Source organism: Pristis pectinata, chromosome 1 (assembly GCF_009764475.1).
Source record: "Pristis pectinata isolate sPriPec2 chromosome 1, sPriPec2.1.pri, whole genome shotgun sequence".
In the NCBI taxonomy this organism is placed as follows: Eukaryota; Metazoa; Chordata; class Chondrichthyes; order Rhinopristiformes; family Pristidae; genus Pristis; species Pristis pectinata.
Window position 1 is genome coordinate 27,932,971 of NC_067405.1, and position 21,900 is coordinate 27,954,870.

The window sequence follows — 21,900 nt, forward strand, 5'->3', positions numbered from 1 at the left end:
TCACATCATTGTTATCTTAATTCAGCCCTCAAGGGTCAAAAGCTGAAGCAGCCTCATATTCAAGAGGACATAAAAATATTACTTGATTCAACGGCTGAGAAGTGCACTTCCTTTAGTTTTCTTAAGCCTAATCACTCTTAACTTCATTAACCATTCTTAAGTTCAGCTGTGGGTACTAAATGTTAAGATTACATAAAGATAGGAAAGAAAGTAAACTAAGAAGGAATCTACAGAGGGAAATTAATAGTTTAGCATGAGGGAAAAGATCTGGTAAATGGAGTAATCTTTGAAATTGTTCACCTTGGCAGAACAAACAAAAGAGAAGCACACCATCTAAATGGTAAGAGATTGCAGAGCTCTGAAACGCAAAGGGACCTGGGTGTCCTAGCACACAATTTTTTAAAAAAAGCTAGTAGCAGGTATAGCAAGTACATTTATTGGTAGAAGAATTGAATACAAAAGTAGGGAATTAATGCTTCAGTTATACATTGTATTAATGAGACCAGATCTGGATTACTATGTACAATATTATTCTTCTTATTTAAGGAAGGAGCTTAATGCATTGGTAGCAATTTCAAGGTTTACTAGGCTTATACTAGACGTGGTTAGGTTGTCTTATGAGAAAAGGCTAAACATGTATCAGCTGGAGTTTAGAAATGTGAGAGGAGATTTGATTGATGCATATAACATCCTTAGAGGTCTTGCCTGTGTGGATGTGAAATGGATGTTTCCCCTTGGGGAAGAACCTGGAACAAAGTGTCATGATTTTAAAATAAGTGGTCACCCATTTAAGGCAGACAGGAGGTGAGTTTTTATTCTTCCAGAGGGTTGTGATTCTTTGAAATTTTCCCTCAAAGGGTGGTGGAAGCAGTGTCTTTGAATACTTTTAAGCCAGATGTAGATAGGTTCTTGATTTTAAAAAAAATGGCGATGCAAGGTAACTGTGGGTAGATGGGAATGTAGAGTTTAGGTTACAGTTAGATCAGTGATAATCATGTTAAGCAGTAGAGCAGACTCAAAGGGCCAAGTGACTTACTTCTGCACCAAATTTGTTTGCTCATATTGACATATTTAATCTCATGTGTTCTGGGTTAGATTGAACCTTTCACAACTTCTCCATTAGAAAAAATCCATGCCAAACGTTTATTTTCTTTATAAGAACACTTGACCATCAAAATAACCAAAATTTATCCAGTATTCAACTTTCTCTTCGAAATGTAATGAAGCTGTTATCTATCTCCCAGTCAACAATATTTTGCTTGTGGTTAGTCAAGGTAGCTCAGAAAGCATGCCATGAACCTTCCCATTTTTAAACGGCTATTAAGCCAAAGAAGATACATTTTAAGGAGGATAATAAAGAAGGAGATAGGGGCAAAAGCAGAAGGGATTAATGAGAAAATGCCACAGCTGCAAGTTTGGGTATGGCCACCAGTAATGGTGAAGGGGAGATACAAATAAAAGCAAAATCAGAGTTACAGGATGATCTTTTAGACTGGTGAAAGTTCCAAAAAAGAGAGGAGAGTCCATCAAAAAAAATTGAAGTGCCAGGATGAGAAATTTGAGATATTACTAAACTGGACGTGAAGAAAGGTCAGTAGAAACACGGATATCAATGTCTTGCATAGAGAGAGTGTTGCAAAGCATGGAACCTTGAAACTTTAAAATAAATGTTGTTGATTCATTAAATATTTTAATATTCTGAAGAACAGACAGTTATACCATAAACAAAGTAATTTGCACTGCATTCCATGAATCTAATTTATATTGTTGACACCCTTTTGTCTATCCAAGCAGGAGGATAACAAATCCCCGAGGTTCAATTAAATATCTAGTTTCATTCTGTAAATGTTGCTTTGGTCTGTTGGTTGCTGATAATTATTTTGCGACTATATAAATTCCTTCTGAATTACAGCTGGTTAATGTGCACATCATTCATGGAGCATGACAGGTGTTAAATGGCGAATGAGCAAGAAATGTATCTTTGCTAAGGGGATGAAAAGCTTTTCTTCTGGAAAACAATCTAAATCTATAAAATTCAAAAAAAAGAGAAATTAGAAAAATGTTGAAAGTGATACAAATATTAACATTTCTATTTAATAAAGCGTCATTATTAACCACACATCTTAAGACCACTGGTGCATTTCATCACAACTGGAAGTACCTGATAAATATTGGTCTTAACATAGAAATTACAATGTGAAACAAGCATAATGCTACCAGTAAAACATCAAAATATTCAAATAAAAACTTTGTCACTGAAATCAGAAGAATCTAATTGTATAAAATCAACAAAATAAAAATAAATACCTCTATTTTTTTGAGGATCTTCACAGTTCTCCGGCATGCAGGGTCTCCATGAAGACCAGGCTGAAACTAAGCATTCCACTGGACAGGCAATGTTGCAAAGCTGTGAAGTAACTGGTGGTGGTTCTGTACACAGGCTGTGGTCCACTGGTCTAGACACTGAAATAAAACATAATCAGTTTATTTTTATTAATTCAATATTGCTAAATGTCCTTGATTAATCAATGTGAAAATTTGCCGTATGAGGCTCAAGGACAATGTGGCATCAACATGGTTTGACTAGAACAGGCTATTGGTGAGGTTCACTCCTAGGAACATGAAGCTCTCAACCTTTTCAAACTCAGCACCATTGACATAAAAAGAAGCATGTGCACTGCCCCACTTCCTGAAGTCAATGACTAGCTCTTTTGTTTTGCTGACATTGATGTTGTCATGACATCATGTCACTAGTTGCTCAATCTCCTTCCTGTACTCCGACTTATCATTATTTGAGATACGGCCCACTATGGTGGCATCATCTGCAAACTTGTAGATGGAGTTAGAGCAGAATCTGGCCACACAGTCGTGAGTGTATACGGAGTAGAGTAGGGAGCTGAGGACACAACCTCGTGGGGCACCAGTGATGAGGATAATTGTGGTGGAGATGTTGCTGTCTGTCCTTAATGATTGTGGATGGTTAATTGGTCAGGAAATCAAGGATCCAGTTGCAAAAGGAGGTGTTGAGTCCCAGGTCTAGGAGTTTGGAGATGAGTTTGCTTGGAATTATAGGATTGAAGGTGGAGCTGTAATCAATAAACAATAGTCTAATGTAGGTGTCTTTACTATCCAAATGCTTCAGAGATGAGTGTAGGGCCAGGGAGATGGCATCCACTGAAGACCTGTTTCGGTGGTAGGTGGATTGCAGTGGGTCGAGGTTGTCCGGGAAGCTGGAGTTAATGCGTGCCATGACCAGCCTCTTGAAGCACTTCATGATGGTGGATGTCAGAGGCATTGGTCGGTCGTCTTTAAGGCACATTACCTTGTTTTTCTTAAGTACCAGGATGATAGTGGTCTTCTTAAAGCAAATGGGAACCTCAGATTGAAGCAGGAAGAGGTTAAAAATGTCTGAAAATACCCCCATCAGCTAATCTGCAGAGGATCTAAGAACATGGCCAGGAACATCATGCGGACCAGGTGCTTTCCATGGGCACTCTCCAGAAGACTGATCTTACACAACGGCGTCTGTGGGTTCAGGTACATTGGAGGCTGTCAGGGTGGGTGGTGACATTCCAAACGTGCATAGAATACATTGAGCTCATTGAGAAGGGATGCGCTGTTAACGGCAATGCTGCCTGACTTTGTTTTGAAGCCCATTATAGCATGTAAACCCTGCCACAACTGATAACTGGTCTGGGACTCGATTTTGGACTGGTATCATCTCTTGGCATCTCTGATAGCTTTACAGAGGTCGTATCTCAATTTCCTATAAAGGTCAGGGTCACCTGATTTAACGCCGTGGTCCTGGACTTCAGTAGGGAGTGCATCTCTCGGTTCATCCATGGTTTCCGGTTTGGGGACACCCGGATTGTCCTCTTTGCTACATGGTCCTCAACACACTTACTGATAAAGTCCGTGACGGTGGTAACATACTCATCTAGACTGGCTGCTGAGTCTTTGAACATGGACTCAAACAGTTGCATAGAAGCTCATCTATTTCCTCAGACCAGCACTGTAGGACTTCCTGTACTGGATCCTCATGTTTCAGCTTCTTTTTGAATGCAGGGAAAGGAGCACAGCCTGGTGGTCTGATTTACCAAAGTGTGGGTGGGGGGGGGGGTGGCTCGGTAGGCATCTTTGATGGTTGTGTAGCAATGGTCAAGGGTGTTTGGGCCCATTGTGGGACAGGAGACATGCCGGTAGTATTTTGGTAACATGGGTGGGGGGGGGGGGGGGGTGGCTCGGTAGGCATCTTTGATGGTTGTGTAGCAATAGTCAAGGGTGTTTGGGCCCATTGTGGGACAGGAGACATGCCGGTAGTATTTTGGTAACACACTCTTGAAGTTAGCCTGGTTGAAGTCGCCAGCTATGATGAAGAGGGCCTTAGTGTATCTTGTTTCAAGGTTGTTGATTATAGAGCATACTGTGGTTCATTGAGTGCAGGCTTCATGTCCACCTGGGGTGAGATGTAGACTGTCATTAGGATAGCTGAAGTGAAGTCCCGTGGCAGATAGTATGGGTGGTACTTCACCGTTAAATATTCCAAGCTGGGTGAGCAGGAACTCGCCAGGACCATGTCTGACCACCATGAGTTGTTGATTAGGAAGCAGACCCCTCCACTGTACAGACAGAACACTGTACGGTCCATCTGGTGAATTGAGAAACTCTCTGATTGTATGGTGCAGTCAGGTGAAGTAGGTGTTAGCCACGTTATGGTGAGACATAGCACACAGCAGTCCCTCAGTTCTCTTTGGTAGGTCAGTCTCCTCCAAGCGCAAACTGGAGGAACAGCATCTCATTTTCCATCTTGGATCTTGGCCAAGAGCAAACTCATTTTCCGTCTTAGAACCTTGCAACTTAATGGCATGAACATTGAATTCTCCCACTTTAAGTAATCCCCCCAAAAAAACCCCAACACCCCGCCAAACATGCCTCTTCTTTTCTTCCCTTTCCTAGCCTATCTCTCTTTCTTCTACACATCTGCAGTAAGTGCTTGAGGCTGGAGGAACTTCGGCTCACAACTGATGAGCTGGAGTCGCAGCTTCAAACACTGCGCAGCGTCAGGGAGGGGGACAGTTTTGCATATACTGGACATAAGGAGATGGTCACCCCCCTTAAAGCAGGTACTACTGGAGCCCAGGAAGTAGATAGAATGGTGACTGTCAGGGGAGGGAAAAGGAAAAAGAAAACAAACAGGCAGATAGCGCAGAGGACCCCGGAGGCTGTTCCCTTCAGCAACAGGTTTTCCGCTTTGGAGGCTGTTGAGGGAGATGACCTGCCGGGGCCTAGCAGCAGTAGCCAGGTCTATGGTACTGGCACCAGTCCTGCTGCTCAGAGGGGAAAGGAGGAGAAGAGGAAGGCGGTAGTGATAGGGGACTCGATAGTCAGGGAAACAGATAGGAGGTTCTGTGGCAGTGAGCATGAATCCCGGTTGGTACGTTGCCTCCCAGGTTCTAGGGTCCAGGATGTCACTGATCGGGACCACAGGATTCTAGAGCAGGAGGGAGAACAGCGAGAAGTCGTGGTTCATGTTGGTACCAACGACATAGGTGGGAAGAGGGATGAGGTCCTGAAAAGTGAGTTTAGGGAGCTAGGCAGAAGGCTAAAGGACAGGACCTCGAGGGTAGCGATCTAGGGATTGCTGCCAGTGCCATGAGATAGTGAAGGTAAGAATAGGAGGAGATGGCAGATAAATGCGTGGCTGAGAAGTTGGTGCAGGAGGGAGGGTTTTAGATTTTTGGATCATTGGGATCTCTTCTGGGGAAGGTGGGACCTATACAGAGAGGATGGGTTACACCCGAACCTGAGGGGGGCTAATATCCTTGCAGCCAGGTTTGCTAGGGTGGTTCAGGAGGGTTTAAACTAGATTGCGAGGGGGAAGGGAACCGGAGGAGTAGGTCAGAGGAAGAAGGGGATGGGGAAAAGTCAGATCTGACAGGTAGAGAGGCTTTGAGGAAGGAGAAGCAGAGTACAGGCTATAAAAGTAGTAAGGTGGATGGGCTAAAGTGCATTTACTTAAATGCAAGAAACATCAGGAATAAGGGAGATGAACTGAGAGCTTGGATAAGTACATGGGACAATGATATTGTGGCTATTACAGAGACATGGCTGGCATCAGGGCAGGAATGGATATTGAATATTCCTGGTTTTCAGTGTTTTAAAAGGGATAGGGAGGGGGGGAGAAGAGGAGGAGGGGTGGTGATACTAGTCAGGGACACAGTTACAGCCGCAGAATGGGTAGATAATGTAGAAGGATCCTCTCTAGAGTCAATATGGGTGGAAGTTAGGAACAAGAAAGGGAAAGTTACCCTCCTGGGAGTATTCTACTGGCACCCCGGTAGGAGTAAGGATACTGAGGAGCAGATTGGGAGCAGCTTTTGGAAAGATGCGAAAATAACAGAGTTATTATAATGGGAGACTTCAACTTTCCAAATATTGATTGGTACTTACTTAGTGCCAAGGGTTTAGACAGGGCGCAGTTTGTTAAGTGTGTCCAGGACAGATTCCTGACACAGTATGTCGACAGGTCGACTAGAGGGAATGCCATATTAGATCTAGTTTTAGGTAATGAACCAGGACAGGTGACAGATCTATCCATGGGTGAGCATTTGGGGGACAGTGACCGTTGTTCCATAACCTTTAGAATTGTCATGGACAGGGATAAGAGCAAAGAGGACAGGAAGATATTTAATTGGGGAAAGGCGAATTATGAGTCTATAAGGCGAGAACTTGGGAGTATAAATTGGGATGACATTTTTGAAGGGAAATGTACTATGGAGATGTGGTCCATGTTCAGGGATCTTTTGCAGGATGTTAGGGATAAATTTGTCCCAGTGAAGCAGAGAAGGAATGGAAGGGTGAAGGAACCATGGGTGACGAGAGAGGTGGAACAACTAGTTAGGAGGAAGAGGGCAGCATACATAAGGTGTAAGCAGCAAGGATCGGACAGGGCTTGTGAGGAATATAGAGTAGCAAGGAAGGAGCTTAAGAAAGAGCTGAGGAGAGCGAGAAGGGGACATGAAAAGGCTTTGGTGAGTAGGGTTAAGGAGAATCCCAAGGGTTTTTTCTCGTACGTAAAGAGCAGAAGGATGGCTAGGGTAAAGGTTGGTCCAATTAAAGACAAAGGTGGGAGGATGTGCCTGGAAACTGTGGAAGTGGGTGAGGTTCTCAATGAATACTTCTCTTCAGTATTCACCAAGGAGAGGGGTCTTGATGAAGCTGAGGACAGTGTTGGTAAGGGTAAAGTATGTAGATATTAAGAGAGAGGATGTGTTGGAGTTGTTAGAAAATATTAGGACAGATAAGTCCCCGGGGCCTGACGGAATATTCCCCAGGCTGCTTCGGGAGGTGAGAGAGAAGATTGCTGAACCGTTGGTTAGGATCTTTGAGTCCTTGTTGTCCACGGGGATGGTACCAGAGGATTGGAGGGTGGCGAATGTTGTCCCCTTATTCAAAAAAGGTAGTAGGGATAGTCCAGGGAATTACAGACCAGTGAGCCTTACATCTGTGGTGGGTAAGCTGTTAGAAAGGATTCTAAGAGACAGGATCTATGAGCATTTAGAGAATCATGGACTGATTATGGACAGCCAACATGGCTTTGTGAAGGGAAGATCTTGCCTCACGAGCCTGATAGGGTTCTTTGAGGAAGTGACCAGGAAGATTGATGAACGTAGTGCAGTGGATGTGGTCTACATGGATTTTAGTAAGGCATTTGACAAGGTTCCACATGGTAGGCTTCTTCAGAAGGTCAGAGACCAAGGGATCCAGGGAGGCTTGGCTGTGTGGATTCAGAATTGGCTTGCCTGTAGAAAACAGAGGGTTGTGGTGGAGGGAGTGCATTCGGATTGGAGGGCTGTGACTAGTGGTGTCCCGCAGGGATCGGTTCTGGGACCTCTACTTTTTGTGATATTTATTAACGACTTAGATGAGGGGGTGGAAGGCTGGGTTAGCAAGTTTGCAGATGACACAAAGATTGGTGGTGTTGTGGATAGTGTGGAGGGCTGTCGAAGCTTGCAGAGGGATATTGATAGGATCCAGAGCTGGGCTGACAAGTGGCAGATGGAGTTCAATCCAGGGAAGTGTGAGGTTGTACACTTTGGAACGAAAAACTCCAAGGCAGACTACAAGATAAATGGCAAGATTCTGGGCAGTGTGGAGGAGCAGAGGGATCTGGGGTTCATATCCACAGATCACTGAAAGTTACCTCACAGGTAGATAAGAAAGCTTATGGGATGTTAACTTTCATAAATCGGGGGATTGAGTTTAAGAGCCACAAAGTGATGATGCAGCTTTACAAAACTCTGGTTAGGCCACACTTAGAGTACTGTATCCAGTTCTGGTTGCCTCATTATAGGAAGGATGTGGAGGCGTTGGAAAGGGTGCAGGGGAGATTTACCAGGATGCTGCCTGGATTATAGAGTATGGATTATGGGGAGAGACTAAAGGAGCTAGGGCTGTTCTCATTAGAGAGAAGGAGGATGAGGGGAGACATGATAGAGGCATACAAGATATTGAGAGGAATAGATAGAGTGGACAGCCAGCGCCTCTTTCCCAGGACACCAATGCTCAAAACAAGAGGACATGGCTTTAAGGTAATGGGTGGGAAGTTCAGGGAAGATGTCAGAGGGAGGCTTTTCACCCAGAGAGTGCTTGGCGCATGGAATGCGCTGCCTGGGGTGGTGGTGGAGGCTGATACATTGGACAAGTTCAAGAAATTGTTATATATGCATATGGAGGAATTTAAGATAGAGGGATATGTGGGAGGAAGGGGTTAGATAGTTTTAGGTGTGGTTTGAAGGGCGGCACCACATGGTGGGCCGAAGGGCCTGTATTGCGCTGTATTGTTCTATGGTTCTATGGTTTTTTTCTCACCTTTGTTTGTCCACCTATCACTGCTCTGACTTTCCCTCCTATATATTCGGCTTCCCCTTTTCCTATCTTCAGTCCTGAAGAAGGGTCCTGACCCGAAACGTTGACTGCCTGCTTTTCTCCAGGGATGCTGCCTGGTCTGCTGAGTTCCTCCAGCATCATAGAATTTTTCATCGCTCTTAGTTCATCAACTTTGTTCTCAATGGACTTGACATTAGCTGGTAGTGTGCTGGGGAGGGAGGACTTGAACCCATGCTGCTTCAGTCTCACCTGCAGCCTAGCCCTCTTACCACACTTCTTAGCCACTGTAAGCATCAAACCCAAAATAAATGCAGGCCAGGAAAAGAACAATTTCAAAGCCCTCCAATTTCTTCTGTTCCCTATTTAATATGGTTTCACCATCACACAGGTGAATCAGTTAATATACAGGAGATTGAGTGGAACATAGGACAATCAATAATATACACAGCAAAGTCTATTTCTTCAAAATACACAGCTTATTTAAAATGTGCCTCTTTCAGCTACAGCAAACAGGGATTGAGACAACAGTTGTCTTCCCATAGAAGGAGGCAAAATCCAGTATGTAGAGGTTAGTTATATGATATAAATTATGGGTGAAACCTAAGTCCCAGCCACTTAAAGCAGCACTGCCTACAGGTGTGACTGACAGTACATTTCTCTATTGTCTCTATTTCAATTGCGAACATAAGATGCCACCACATCCAGATAATTTTAACTTCCACCCACCCTCCCTCCACCAACCCACCACCACCAGCACCACCCCAACACCCTTCACCCAGGAGGAAGCAGACCTTGGAGAGGTAAAGGGATAGTGAAAACAAAACATAAAGCATATCCCTTTTTCTCCACACCTGATCTATTTTAAAATGCATTTTCTGGGATATATGCAGCAAGCCTGCAGAGACCTCTAAAGATGAGAGGCTGAGATGAATTTATTAAGGCAAGATCTGCTATTTTCTACAGTCTAAGTAGTGCCTTCAACACCAGAATGCAGGCCTAACTCTATAGTGAGATACCTAAATGTGCAAATAAAAACTTTATCAGTGGAAAGTCCAATTACAAAAAAAAGCTTAAACCCTTTTTCCTTGAGGATCATGACAGTTCTTGGCAGAAATATTACCATTGGTTGGAAGGTGATCTGCATGCTAATATTTTAGGTTCATTTTAGCTTACCTTCAGTTTGGAAAATGGAGTCAGTATGCTAATGTGTAAATGATTTTTGTAAAATTAGATATAAAAGATTTTCATTATTCTTGCTGATTCTTTTTGGTTAAATGTTGTTCAGTCCTTATCCGACTGAACTCTCACCTTTCTGCACAATTTCTAATTCAAACAGTATAAGTGTTGTGCCTAATGAAATTATTAAGCTCAATGAGCCAAAATAATGACCCCAGTCTTTTGTTTCAAAGCTGGCAGGTTTACTCAGATCTGCCAGCTAACTGGGCAAAAGTACTTCAGCAAATTGCTGTTCTTGGGACACCTGAAATGTGATATAGGATTCCTCATGGAGTCACACAGGGAAGCATGGAGTTCCTCATATTTCCCATTTGAGCCCACACCAGTTTAAGTTTGTTGCTATCAGAGCTATTTCGCTGAAATCAATGGAAGAAACAGTAGTGAAGAGAACAAGTTGATTTCATTTTTGAAATTAAGCCTTCTCTCCTCCACTCTCACTACAACTTAAAACTAATTTATTCTCTCTCTTTCTCATTCTGACGAGAGGTTTCTGACATGAAATGTTAACTCTGTTTCTCTTTCCACAGCCTGACCTGCTGAGATTTGCCAGCATTTTCTGTTATATTTTTAATTTCATTTTTATTTAATTCACTTTATTTAGATTATTTAAGTTTTTAATTGTTTCTGATTAATTTAGTGCTTAAATTTTTAAAAAGGTGTTTTTAGTTATTTGGGTCTAATAGTTGTGAAAGGGTAATTGTTGCTTTAAAACTGTTAGCTCTGTAAATACAGTGTCTAGTGGTTGACTGTTCTGTGGGTTATGATATTGTTTATAACAGCTTCCAGAGTCAGTCTGAAGAAACCATTTGAATAAACAGTTATGACTGCTGGTGGTCCTGAGTCTCGGCAAGTTTGTTCAACACTTCACACCAAAGTCACAGAAGACCCAGATGCTACATCCCCAGTATAACTAAATCTGAAAGCTGTATTCACCTTTCCCAAAACTCTAGGTCTGATGCCCTTCTTATACACTATTGCCACTGTCATTGTTTTGAAACAGACCTCAAAGCCAGCAGTGATATGCCTTCTGTCCCAATCACTAGATCTTTTTAAATCCTTTGACATCAGCCTCAGTTGTCTAAGTAGATATGGCTGACCTCGTCTGGTTCTATTCTTCTTTATTCGCTAATAACCAGAGTATCACCTTGAGTTGCTTCCCTTTCCCTTCCTGTACCTCAGGGATCTCCCAGTGATTAATTCTTCACTGGTTCAATATCTCGACTATATGCTACCCATCCAAATATATGTCTGGTTACAATGTCTCTCTTGACCTTACTACCATCTCCAATTTGTCACTTTGCTTGCCTGACATACAGCATTGTAAGGTCAAAAATTACCATCAACTATATACCACAGGATCACAATCAGCTTCAATCCCAATCATAAACTCCATTCTCTAGCTGCCAGCTCCCTCTCCCTGAAAACTGTACAAGGCTGAACCAGAGTTTCCTTACACTGATGTCATATCTGAATCTGAGATGTTGCCAACTACGCAGAGATCACCTACTTCCGCCTCCTGACTCAGCCCTCGTCTCAACTCACCAGTTGTTATCTCTTGACTTGACTATTCTGACATTCTTCTGACCAGTTTTAAATGTGAGCCTATTCGACACTATGCTATCACCAACCAGACTCAAATCATCCTCTTTAGTTGCCGGCCTGTGCTAGTTGACACACATATTTCCCAGTCCTGCAATGCCTCCTTTTTATAATTTTTATCCTTGCTTTCAAATCCATCCACTACTTTGCCCCTCACTATACTAGTACACATAGAACATAGAACATTACAGCACAGTTCAGACCCTTCAGTCCATGATGTTGTGCCAACATTTAATCCTGCTCCAAGTTCTATCTAACCCTTCCCTCCCACATAGCCCTCCATTTCTCTATCATTCATATGGCTATCTAAGAGTCTCTTAAATGTCCCTAATGTATCTGCCCCCACAACCTCTGCCGGCAGTGGGTTCCACATACCCATCACTCTCTGTGTAAAAAACTTACCTCTGACATCCCCCTTATACCTTCTTCCAATCACCTTAAAATTATGCCCCCTCATGTTAGCCATCTACATCCCTATACCAGCTCAAACCCCATCACTGCAAACACCAAGGTCCATCTACCAGCCTTCAGCTGTCAGGGCCCCAGGCTGTGGAATTCCCTTCCTCAATCTCTCTGGCTTTTATCACAATCTCCTCCAATGCCTACTATACTACTCCACAAAGCCTATTATTTTGAAGAATGTCTCTTATTATCTCCTTATGTGGTTCAGTATCAAGTTTTATTTGATAACGCTCCTATACGGCATTTTGGAAGATTGTTACCATGTTAGTTATGCTATAACAATGCAAGTTGTTGTTAAAGAAAACATCAGTTCTGAAAGTTAATAATATTGGTTTCTTGTGATCAAACTTAACCATGCCAAAAAAAAACATTTTGATATGATTGTGTATAATTTTGAGCTAATTTAAGCATCTCTGTGCAAAACAAGTACAGTAGCTGTCATTACTGCAAACCAGTGTCTGCATTCAAGCAATCACAATGGTAGGTCACAAAGGAATCAGGCATCACATAAATAAGGTGTAGGAATGGAGCAATTAATGAGCTTGCAAAAATTATAATATGCATCAACTGCCAGAGTATCATTGGAGACTTGGAACAAAAATAAAGAGGACCTGATTTAATTTTCACAGTCGTCATCACAATAGCAATACCTAAAATATAAATAATGCAGATTTGAGCCTTCCTTTATTTAGGGATTTAGGGCAGATAAGAATTGTTTAACTTACCAAAAGCTGAATGTTTAACACACATTTCTTTGCAAAATGTTCCTGAAATAAATCTATGTTGTTGCCACTGTCATTAGCACAATTGTAGTGCTCCAGTACCGCAATAAATATTGGAATACCCAAAGGGAAGAATTTTTTATTTTTATATTGCAGCAAGAATGTGCCTGCTCTGAATTTTTTTGATATTGAGTGCACTTTAATAGCTCACAGAAGTAGAATTATATTCTCTCCTATTTGCCATGATGCATCACCAAAGCAGGGCAGAAACAATGTTAATGTAGTTGCTCCAACAGACCGAGTACATAACATTTTCAATATGGGACCTGTGCCATTTCTAATATTACCTGCACTGCTGCTCTTCAAACCCAGAATGACCATTCATCAGTCATTCAGTTGTCATAACCAAGATAACTGTTAACAAAGATGGTCTTCTGGCAGTGCCTGCAGTGTTTTTAGTCTTTCCTATAACAATCTTCCTACCAACCATGCAAGCGAGTCAAGCTGGGCCAACACTGAACAGGTACCAGAAATTAAGTGGTATCTCGGTCGTCACCTTTCTTGAAATGTGTGATCAGACAATAAAGAACCAACTACTCATGTGCCAGTCATTTTATTTTCCAGATAATAAAAAGGCTGCTGTTTTCCTGAAATGTACTTCTTCCTTTCAGTGTTATTTTTCATCACAACACAGATTGCAGTATTACTCAGATGTGTTGAATGTACACTGACTTCATATACATTCCTTTTAACAGCCCATGATGAATGTTTTCTGTTTAGGAGTATGAAGGACAGGGCCTTGATTTTCATTGACCCACACAATGCTATTTCCTCTATGATGACAGTCAGAAACTCATTAAAATGTGTTCATTCAGGTTTATTAATTGGCACTAAATGGTACTTCATGCTACTAAACCAAATTGCATTTTGAACGTATCAGCACCATAAATTGAACAAAGCTGTGCACCAACACTGAAAAAAAACACTTAGGCTGTGTTTTAATTCAATCAATAACTTAGGAGACTTCACCAACTCTATAATGTTCTATTAGATGGGAGGGGAAAAGTTTGCTATATTTAAATATCTACTTTAAATTTGCAAGATCCATGATCTAATTGTCCAAGAGAAATCACTGACCAACCACTGTAAACACAGTAGTGATACTGCTTTAGATATATACACAAATCTTAGCAGAAAATGGTCTGTCACTATCACAGGCAAAGGTACTTCAGAAGTATATTAGGAGTTCTCATTATGGTAATAAGGAACCAGATTTCATGTTGAAGTGTGCATCATGACATGAGGAATTAGCAATGTCCAGTTAACTTGCATATTATAAGACATATGCTTTCTGAAGTCAGACATGTTTTAGGTAGGTGAGCTGACAAGACCAACTGCATGAAATAAGTCTTTTTGGAGATAACTTGTTCTCCACCAATCCCCAGGAAAACTTCTGTTGTATCATATTTAGAAATAATGAAGTCAGCTCTAGCTGTCTCCACAGCAACAGAGCTGATTCCCAGATTTCCCCATGGTAACTAGAGGTCTGGGATAGAACAAAGGCATACCACATTATGAGGTCCGGTCATGTGGCCACAGGAATGAGCTAATCGAGCAGTGGGGGCAACGTCAGAAACAACTGCATACACCTTTAGGCACCCAGTTCGTTCAATGTTGATAACTAAATTGTTACACATTGGTGAAGCTGTATTTCAAGTCTCAATGTATATCTAAAAATGATGATTTTTGTACCATTAGAGATAGTCTGTGCACTACACCATGAAGATCATTCAAACAAAAACATTTCTGTTTGACCGAGGTACAGATTCAAGTGAATGCTTCTTTTGCTCCACAACAATGTTCAAAAAAGAATGTAGTACACTATCCACATTCCATTTTTTTTTCAATCCTGTTTTATTATTCAGGGAGCTCAAGCTTTTGTTCCTCTACCTCACCTGTTTGTAAGAAGAATGTACCTTGCCTATACTTGATTCATCTCTTTTTTAAAAGTCACTTATTGTTCTGTTAAAATCTTACCTGCCATTTTTTGGTTCCACTTCTACTAACCCGATCCCTTCTCATCTCATTGAAGTTAGCCCTCTTCCATTTAAGAAGTTCTATTTAAGATTACCCATTGTTCTTTCCCATCACCAATCTAAACGTTAGGTTATGATGACCATCTTCCTCAAATGTTCTTCCTCCCTCTGCCAATTATTCACAGCTCAACCCTGCTATTTCCTCATTGGGCTGAAAAGAAACTGACTGAGGAAGTTCTCCTGAATACATGTCAGAAATTCCTTCTCTTCTTGACCCTTCACTCTAATGCTAATCCAATTAATACTGGGTTAATCAATGATCTCCAATATCAGCTTTCAACTATCCTTGAATATCACTGCAATTTACCTTGCAGATTTGCTCCTCTACTTTCCTCTCACTTGCAGGCTGGCCCCCAGAGCACTCTATGCAAAAGATGTATTTCACTGTGTGTTTCGATGTACATGTGACTAATAAAGATATCTTATCTTATTTGGTGCCCTATACAGATTACATACTCCCAGTGGTATGATAGTGCCCAACTTGTTTCTTGATACAGTACTAGTCAATTTTCAAGAACATCTTCTCCATTCAGCACCTTAATATTTTCCTTAATCAGTACTGTCATCCACTTCATTTTTCTCTTTTCTTGCATGCAGAAATACCCAGTGGTGCCCTCTTCTGAGACATGTTTCAGCTATCACCACAACATCATATTCTCACACTGCTAATGCACCTGCAAGCCACCACTTTTATTCACATTATGTCCATTTCACATAACCATTCCCCTTGTCTTCACTGTAGTCTCTCTGAATCTGCTTCATCCAAAACTTTTTACCCTAATGCTAACTTTGTGCAACTTTTCCCATTTTTCTTCTGCTTTGTAATTGTACCAATTAACTTACCATTGGTTGGTTGGTTGATTTTTGTTTGCTTGTCCTCATTTTATTCTCACTCACACGTAGCACTTAAGTAATCCAGAGATCACCACCTTTGAGGCCTTTCTTCATAATTTACTTTCTCTGCAGGATCTCAGTTTGTTACTTCACTATGTACTTGCTTCAATGAATTCTAGCCCATCTCCCTCCTTCAACCCTCAAAGAATACTTTGCATCCTATCCATGCTTCATCCTGATGTCAAGGAGGCAACACATTACATTGACAGCCTATACAAGCTGATATCAAGGAGACAACACACCATATTGGCAGCCTGTACAAAACCTGACTATGGAATCTCCTATGACAATCACACTTCTACCCTCGCCGCTCCTCCATGGATATTCCCTTTCCCATGGTGCAAAGCCTTGGACTACACAACTTCAAAGCATGATTGCTTCAGTATCTCCCTTATTGACTCTCTAAGATATTGAAATTAGTCAATACTTTAAACTATCTACAAGCTTATTTTAATTATAAAACCGCTTAAAGAGTCAGTTGACATCCTTACAGTTGCATATTTTTATGAAGCCTCCTTCTGAAATTTTCTTCACCAAATTGTATTGGATCATTAACCCAGATTTAGTCAAATTGAACAACACTTAACAGGGTGACAGCATTTAAGATGCAATTACTGACTACAGGCCAAAATCACATATCTATATTGCATCATTCCTTTAATAGTGAAAGATAAAGGGCATAGTCATTTTCTGTGTGTCTTACTTGGACACAAAGTCCTCAAGATAGTTCAGCTCACAAAATGTCCTTCCTCATCTAGTTCTAAACCAATGTAGTTCTCCAGAAGCATGCTATCCAACTGTGAAATTCCCACTTTGCTGAGTTAATATTACAAGTTTTGCTATCTTGTTATCCTCTGTGGTCAAATAAACCTCTCCAGTGGTCCTCCTAAGATGGTGCTTGTTTCTCTGATAAAGGATGTCCACTTCTCTCAAGATCTTGGATATGGTATGTGTCATCACCATTATCTTCTGTTAAGGCTGATGACAGTCTATGTAGGCTTCATCCTCACTGTGTCTCCAGCTTAGCAATGGCAGGTCTTTGCTACCTTGGTTGTAGTTGTGTACCTGTCTTCTTTTGGCTACCTCCAGTTGCCTTCCTACAATTCTTACACTTCCAGCAGCCATTCTGTTATTGGAAGTAAAGTTCAAGTCTGTCTTACACAATAGACTCTGCATAGAACTACTCTTCATTCCCTCACTTGGAATGCTGTGCAAGTTGAGGATGCTTGAATGGGTCTTTTACTGCAATTGCTTAGCCTTCTTCAATTACTCCTTGGTCAGCTTCATTTCTATCTTTCCTTTACTCTGTGAAAAGCAGGATGATGTTGTTTAAAGATCAGACTGCCAGTCCTTTGTAAAGCTCATAAACTTGTTTGCTGCAAACTGCATTCTGTTGTCTGTGAGAAACACCTCTGGGATGCAACACATGATAAACTATTCTTTGACCCCATAGATAACTATCACTTTATAGATGTTTTTGATAAAGTTTATCTTCTGAAAATTTTAAAGTTAATCGTCTTAGTACATTTCCTCTTCTTGTTGAAATGGATCTGGCTCAACTTTTGCATAGACAAATGAGACAATGAGAGTGAAGTTTTCTTTTTGATTGGTGTCTTTCTGGAGATCTGCAGGTATCCATGTGGTCCCTGATCTTCCTAGTCATGGAATCAAGCGAACATTGGCTGTACTTTCCCTTTTTCTGCTTTTGTCTCCTGCTCCATTGCATGTGCAGAGTGTGTTGGAATACACCATGCTGATGTTCCTTTCTGATGGTCCTCCAACATTTCTAGTTTGGGTCTGGCAAGTATGATAGATTTGCAAACCTTTAGATCCTTTTCTGCAGTTAACTCTGTCTCACACAGTCACTGGTTCCATCAATAATCTAATCTCTAATGAGCTAAAAATCTTAGCTCAATAATGAAAGGAATATTCTCCCGCTTCTACCTATTTTGCTTCTTCTACCTATCACCTCTCAGCTTCTTCCATCTCCCCCTTCCCCCACCCTCCTTCCTTCCCCCTCTCGCCTGGACTCGCCTATCACCTGAATTCATCTATCACCTGCTGCGTGTGCTCCTCCCCCTCCCCCCCCCCCACCTTCTTATTCTGATTTCTGCCCTCTTCCTTTCCAGTCCTGATGAAGGGTCTCGGCCCGAAACGTTGGCTGTTTATTTCCCTCCATAGATACTGCCTGACCTGCTCAGTTCCTCCAGTACTTTTTGTGTGTGTTGCTATAGATTCTCCCTGCTCCTGGTTGTGTGTAAAGAACTGTTAACAGTAACCTTTTTTCACTTCCCAGTGGGTTGCAATGTTCTTATAATGAATTAAATGCATATTTCCAGGGTTTCATTTATGAGCTTTCTACCATGGTACAATTCTCTTTCCTTGTGGTCGATGGGATATAGTAACATCTTTACTTTCATTTGCTCTGGTTTATCTGCAATGGACAGTTCAATAAACAATTTAAGCTCTTCCTTCCATTTGCTCCATTCTTTAACTAGATTCATCTTCATTTATTCATCATTATTATCTTAACTGAGAGGAATTAGACCCAGCAGTGAGCTTTCTGATTCAGGCAAATTTCATACTTGAATCAACCACCACTTTTGACAACTTATCCATATCTCCCTAAGGTATTGGAAATATTCAGTATTTTAAACGATTAACCAGGGTACTTTATTTATGAAACATCTTACAGGGCCAGCCATCATCTGTACAGTTGCTTTCTCTAAAGATATTTCCTTCTGGAACTTTCTTCATCAAATACCTTTGCAATACTGGACTGCAGTTAGTCCGATAATGACTATAAAGTTCAGATCTGTGAACAAGGCAATGTCAGGCTGTTGTTCATCTGGTCAATGGGACAGCTCTCCCAATTTAAAATCAAGTCTTGATAGTTAGAGGAATTTCCAAGCTGAAGGACATCTTCCATCATTAAGCTCGGTGCTACCATAATGCTAAATGAAAATAGATACAGCAGGGATCTGCAGCTCAAATCTTTGTTTCCATGAGGCACCCTAGGTTATCAGCATAGGTGCATTCCAGCACAATCTGTAAGTTCCTTGCCCAGCATATCCCACATGCCACTATCACCATTAAGTCAGAACTTAATCTGTTTTAATGAGAATGATAAACTAGGTGACACAACATGAACTGAAAAAGTTAGGTATCAGCCTGGTAAGACTACAACACAGAGCTGCATGTGTGCTCAAGGAACATACAATATACTGAGTTAAATGATACCATCATTAATCATCAGATAATATCACAGTTTTGCAGTCCTGTTACATCCAGTTCTGATTGGTGGTGGACAATTAAACAGATAACAGGGGAAAGGAGACCCCAAGCAGATCCTCTCTCTCTCAGCAATTGAAGAGCACAACACATGAGAGTCAAAGATATTGCAACCACATTCAGCCAGAAGTTTCCCAATGGATGATCCATCTTGTCTTCTTGTTGAGTTCTCTGGCATCAAGGAAACCAATCTTCATCCAATTTGATTCACTCCATGCGATATCAAGAAATGGCTGAGAGCGTTGGATTCATCATAAGCTGTCACATTTGGCTAATATTTTATGAAGCATGAACGAAAGATTGAAGTAGACAAATATGACTGAGATGGAAGCAAAATTGTGCACAACATTAGAATCTCATGCTTCATGGAGCAGAGCAGGGTATTTTAGGAATATCTAAATGAATAGTTGATTAAGTACTAGAATTTTTTTTTGTCAAATCACTGATTTCCCTGTTTTGGGAGGAAAAGTGCAGTTTATGGAGAGTCACAGAGTCATTGATAGCAGCTTTGGGATTTGTGTATTAGATTATACATATGCCAAAGTATCAAATTTTGTGTCAATTTCATGGTACAATAATAACGATCACTGACAGTTTCACCTACATTACGACTGCAAAGTCAAGGCCTAATTGAAAAGAGGCAGCTTGTGCACGGGGATGCTGCTACGTGATTTTTGCCTTAATGATTATTTAATGAATTTCAGCAAAAGAAACTTATTACATAGGCCTATCAACAATTTATAGAAGAGCAATATTAAAAGCAAATACTGAATTTAACTATCAGGGTAACTAATTTACAATCTTTTGAGAAGAGCTGTTCTGCTTCACAGCTTGAATCACCAAAGGTGAGCCAAATCATAATGCTGTAAACCAGCAACTCCATTAGAAGGAACTATCTACACGCTGAGTCTGTTTGTCTGCCCAAATGTTACAAGTTTGTTAAAATCACCCTCATACGACTCTTAGGTCTGCTCACTCTCAATTAACAATCTGTCTGATTTACTTTGGGAGCTTCCACAGGGAAATAGCAGAGTCATATAATTATGGCGAGTGGAAACAAGTCTAGCCAGCAACAAAAGGAAGGAATGCGAATACCTTTTCCATATATACTAGGGTATTTCCTAGCAATCAAGTACAGATTGTTCCCTTAGTAAAACTGCAGTAAAGATGTCAGAATCATAAATTCTTATTTTAATCCTCAATAAGTTAACATTGAGGCAAAAGTGAATGACAGAAATTCACTGACATCTGCTGCCAGGAAAGTAACAAACAAAATAAACAGTCATAAAGCAAGAATAGAACCAACTAAAACAGATATCATTAACTGATGTAGATGCAGAAAGTTCCCATGACAGTCACATAAGTGGCTTTTGCAACAAGTGGTTCTGTAATAAGCACTTCTAAAATGCAGACAGGGAAATCTTCCTTCCATTTTCTCATGGTCCTTCCTTTTTATACCAATTGAATGATGCCCCAAACTATGTTTACTTATTTGCTCAGTTAAATTTTAAGTCTGTTTCTTTCTCTATAGATGCTGTCCAATCTCCTAAGCATCTCCAACATTTTCCGTTCTATTTCAGATTTCCAGCATTTGTAGCTTTTAGCTTTTCACATACTTATTTTGTGATGGCAGTGTGCCACAGATGGTCTAAAAGTAAAACAATTCTATATTTGGAGTAAATATTTAAAGCTATATAAATTTAAAATCACTACAGACTGGCAAAACAACCAAATTAGACGGTTTATGTTAAATAGATCGCATGGAGTAGTGAATCTCTGGGATTCTCTGCTCCTGAGGGTGGTGGAGGCCAGAATTATTAGACATATTTAAGATGGAGACAGATAAACATCTGAAAGAGTGAAGAATAGAGAGTGATGAGGAACAGACACAGAAGAGGAGTTAAGGCTGGTATTGATCAACCATGATCATATTGAATGGCAGAGCAGACTTGACAGGCCAAGAAGCCTACTCATGATCCTATTTTCTTATGCTCTTATGTTCTTATGAATCCACGGCAGAGATAAGCCCAGAAACTGCTGCTAAACTGTCTATTTGTCTCAGAGAAGGGAACAGTGGTTCATCTGGGAACTGCAAAGAATTCAGACCAGAACAAAGAAATCAATGATACTGTTCTGTGTCAGGTTTTAAGGGAAGTGATCAAATTAGTAACTATAACATGAATATATACCTTCAGGAATAGTGACCCTAGCATGCATCCTGGCTAAATTAGGTGACTTTTAGAAACAAACTTTAAAACAAAGACTGAAGTGAATTTAATTTGAAAACACTATTGTCCATCTTAGTAAACAGCAGTTTATTGAGGGTACCTGTTGAGTATGTAATGTAACTAGATATCCATTGAAAAGTAAGTCTAGACAAAATGAATAAATCAAGCCAACTATATATCCTTTCCCACATAAAGCCCATCATCCACCATCCCCATAAAACTGTCTATCACTGACCTTGCTGCAACCCATCCACTGCTCAATTCCCTATCCATGCCTTTACAGCCCTGGACCCAATAGAAAGTTCCCCTGCTGGCCTCACAATTTTGATTATCTTCAAGGTTGTGCTCATGCTAAACACTGCTGCTTCCATCCTGAATCACATTAAATTCTATTGACCCATCACTTTTAAGCTCAAGTACTTTAATGCATCGATTTTAATATTTGCATCTCCCCAAAAGACTTAATTTATATAGTGCCTTTCA

At 40.8% G+C, this 21,900-nt stretch overlaps 1 protein-coding gene across 1 annotated transcript in view; it reads right to left on the bottom strand.

Annotated features, from left to right (window-relative positions):
- The window catches only part of thsd7ba (thrombospondin, type I, domain containing 7Ba), a 448,905-nt gene that overhangs the window by 369,544 nt on the left and 57,461 nt on the right, over positions 1 to 21,900 (bottom strand). The window contains exon 4 of the mRNA XM_052026976.1: positions 2,308 to 2,463. Coding sequence (XP_051882936.1) covers positions 2,308 to 2,463 — 156 coding nt within the window. The remainder of the gene's footprint in view (positions 1 to 2,307; positions 2,464 to 21,900) is intronic.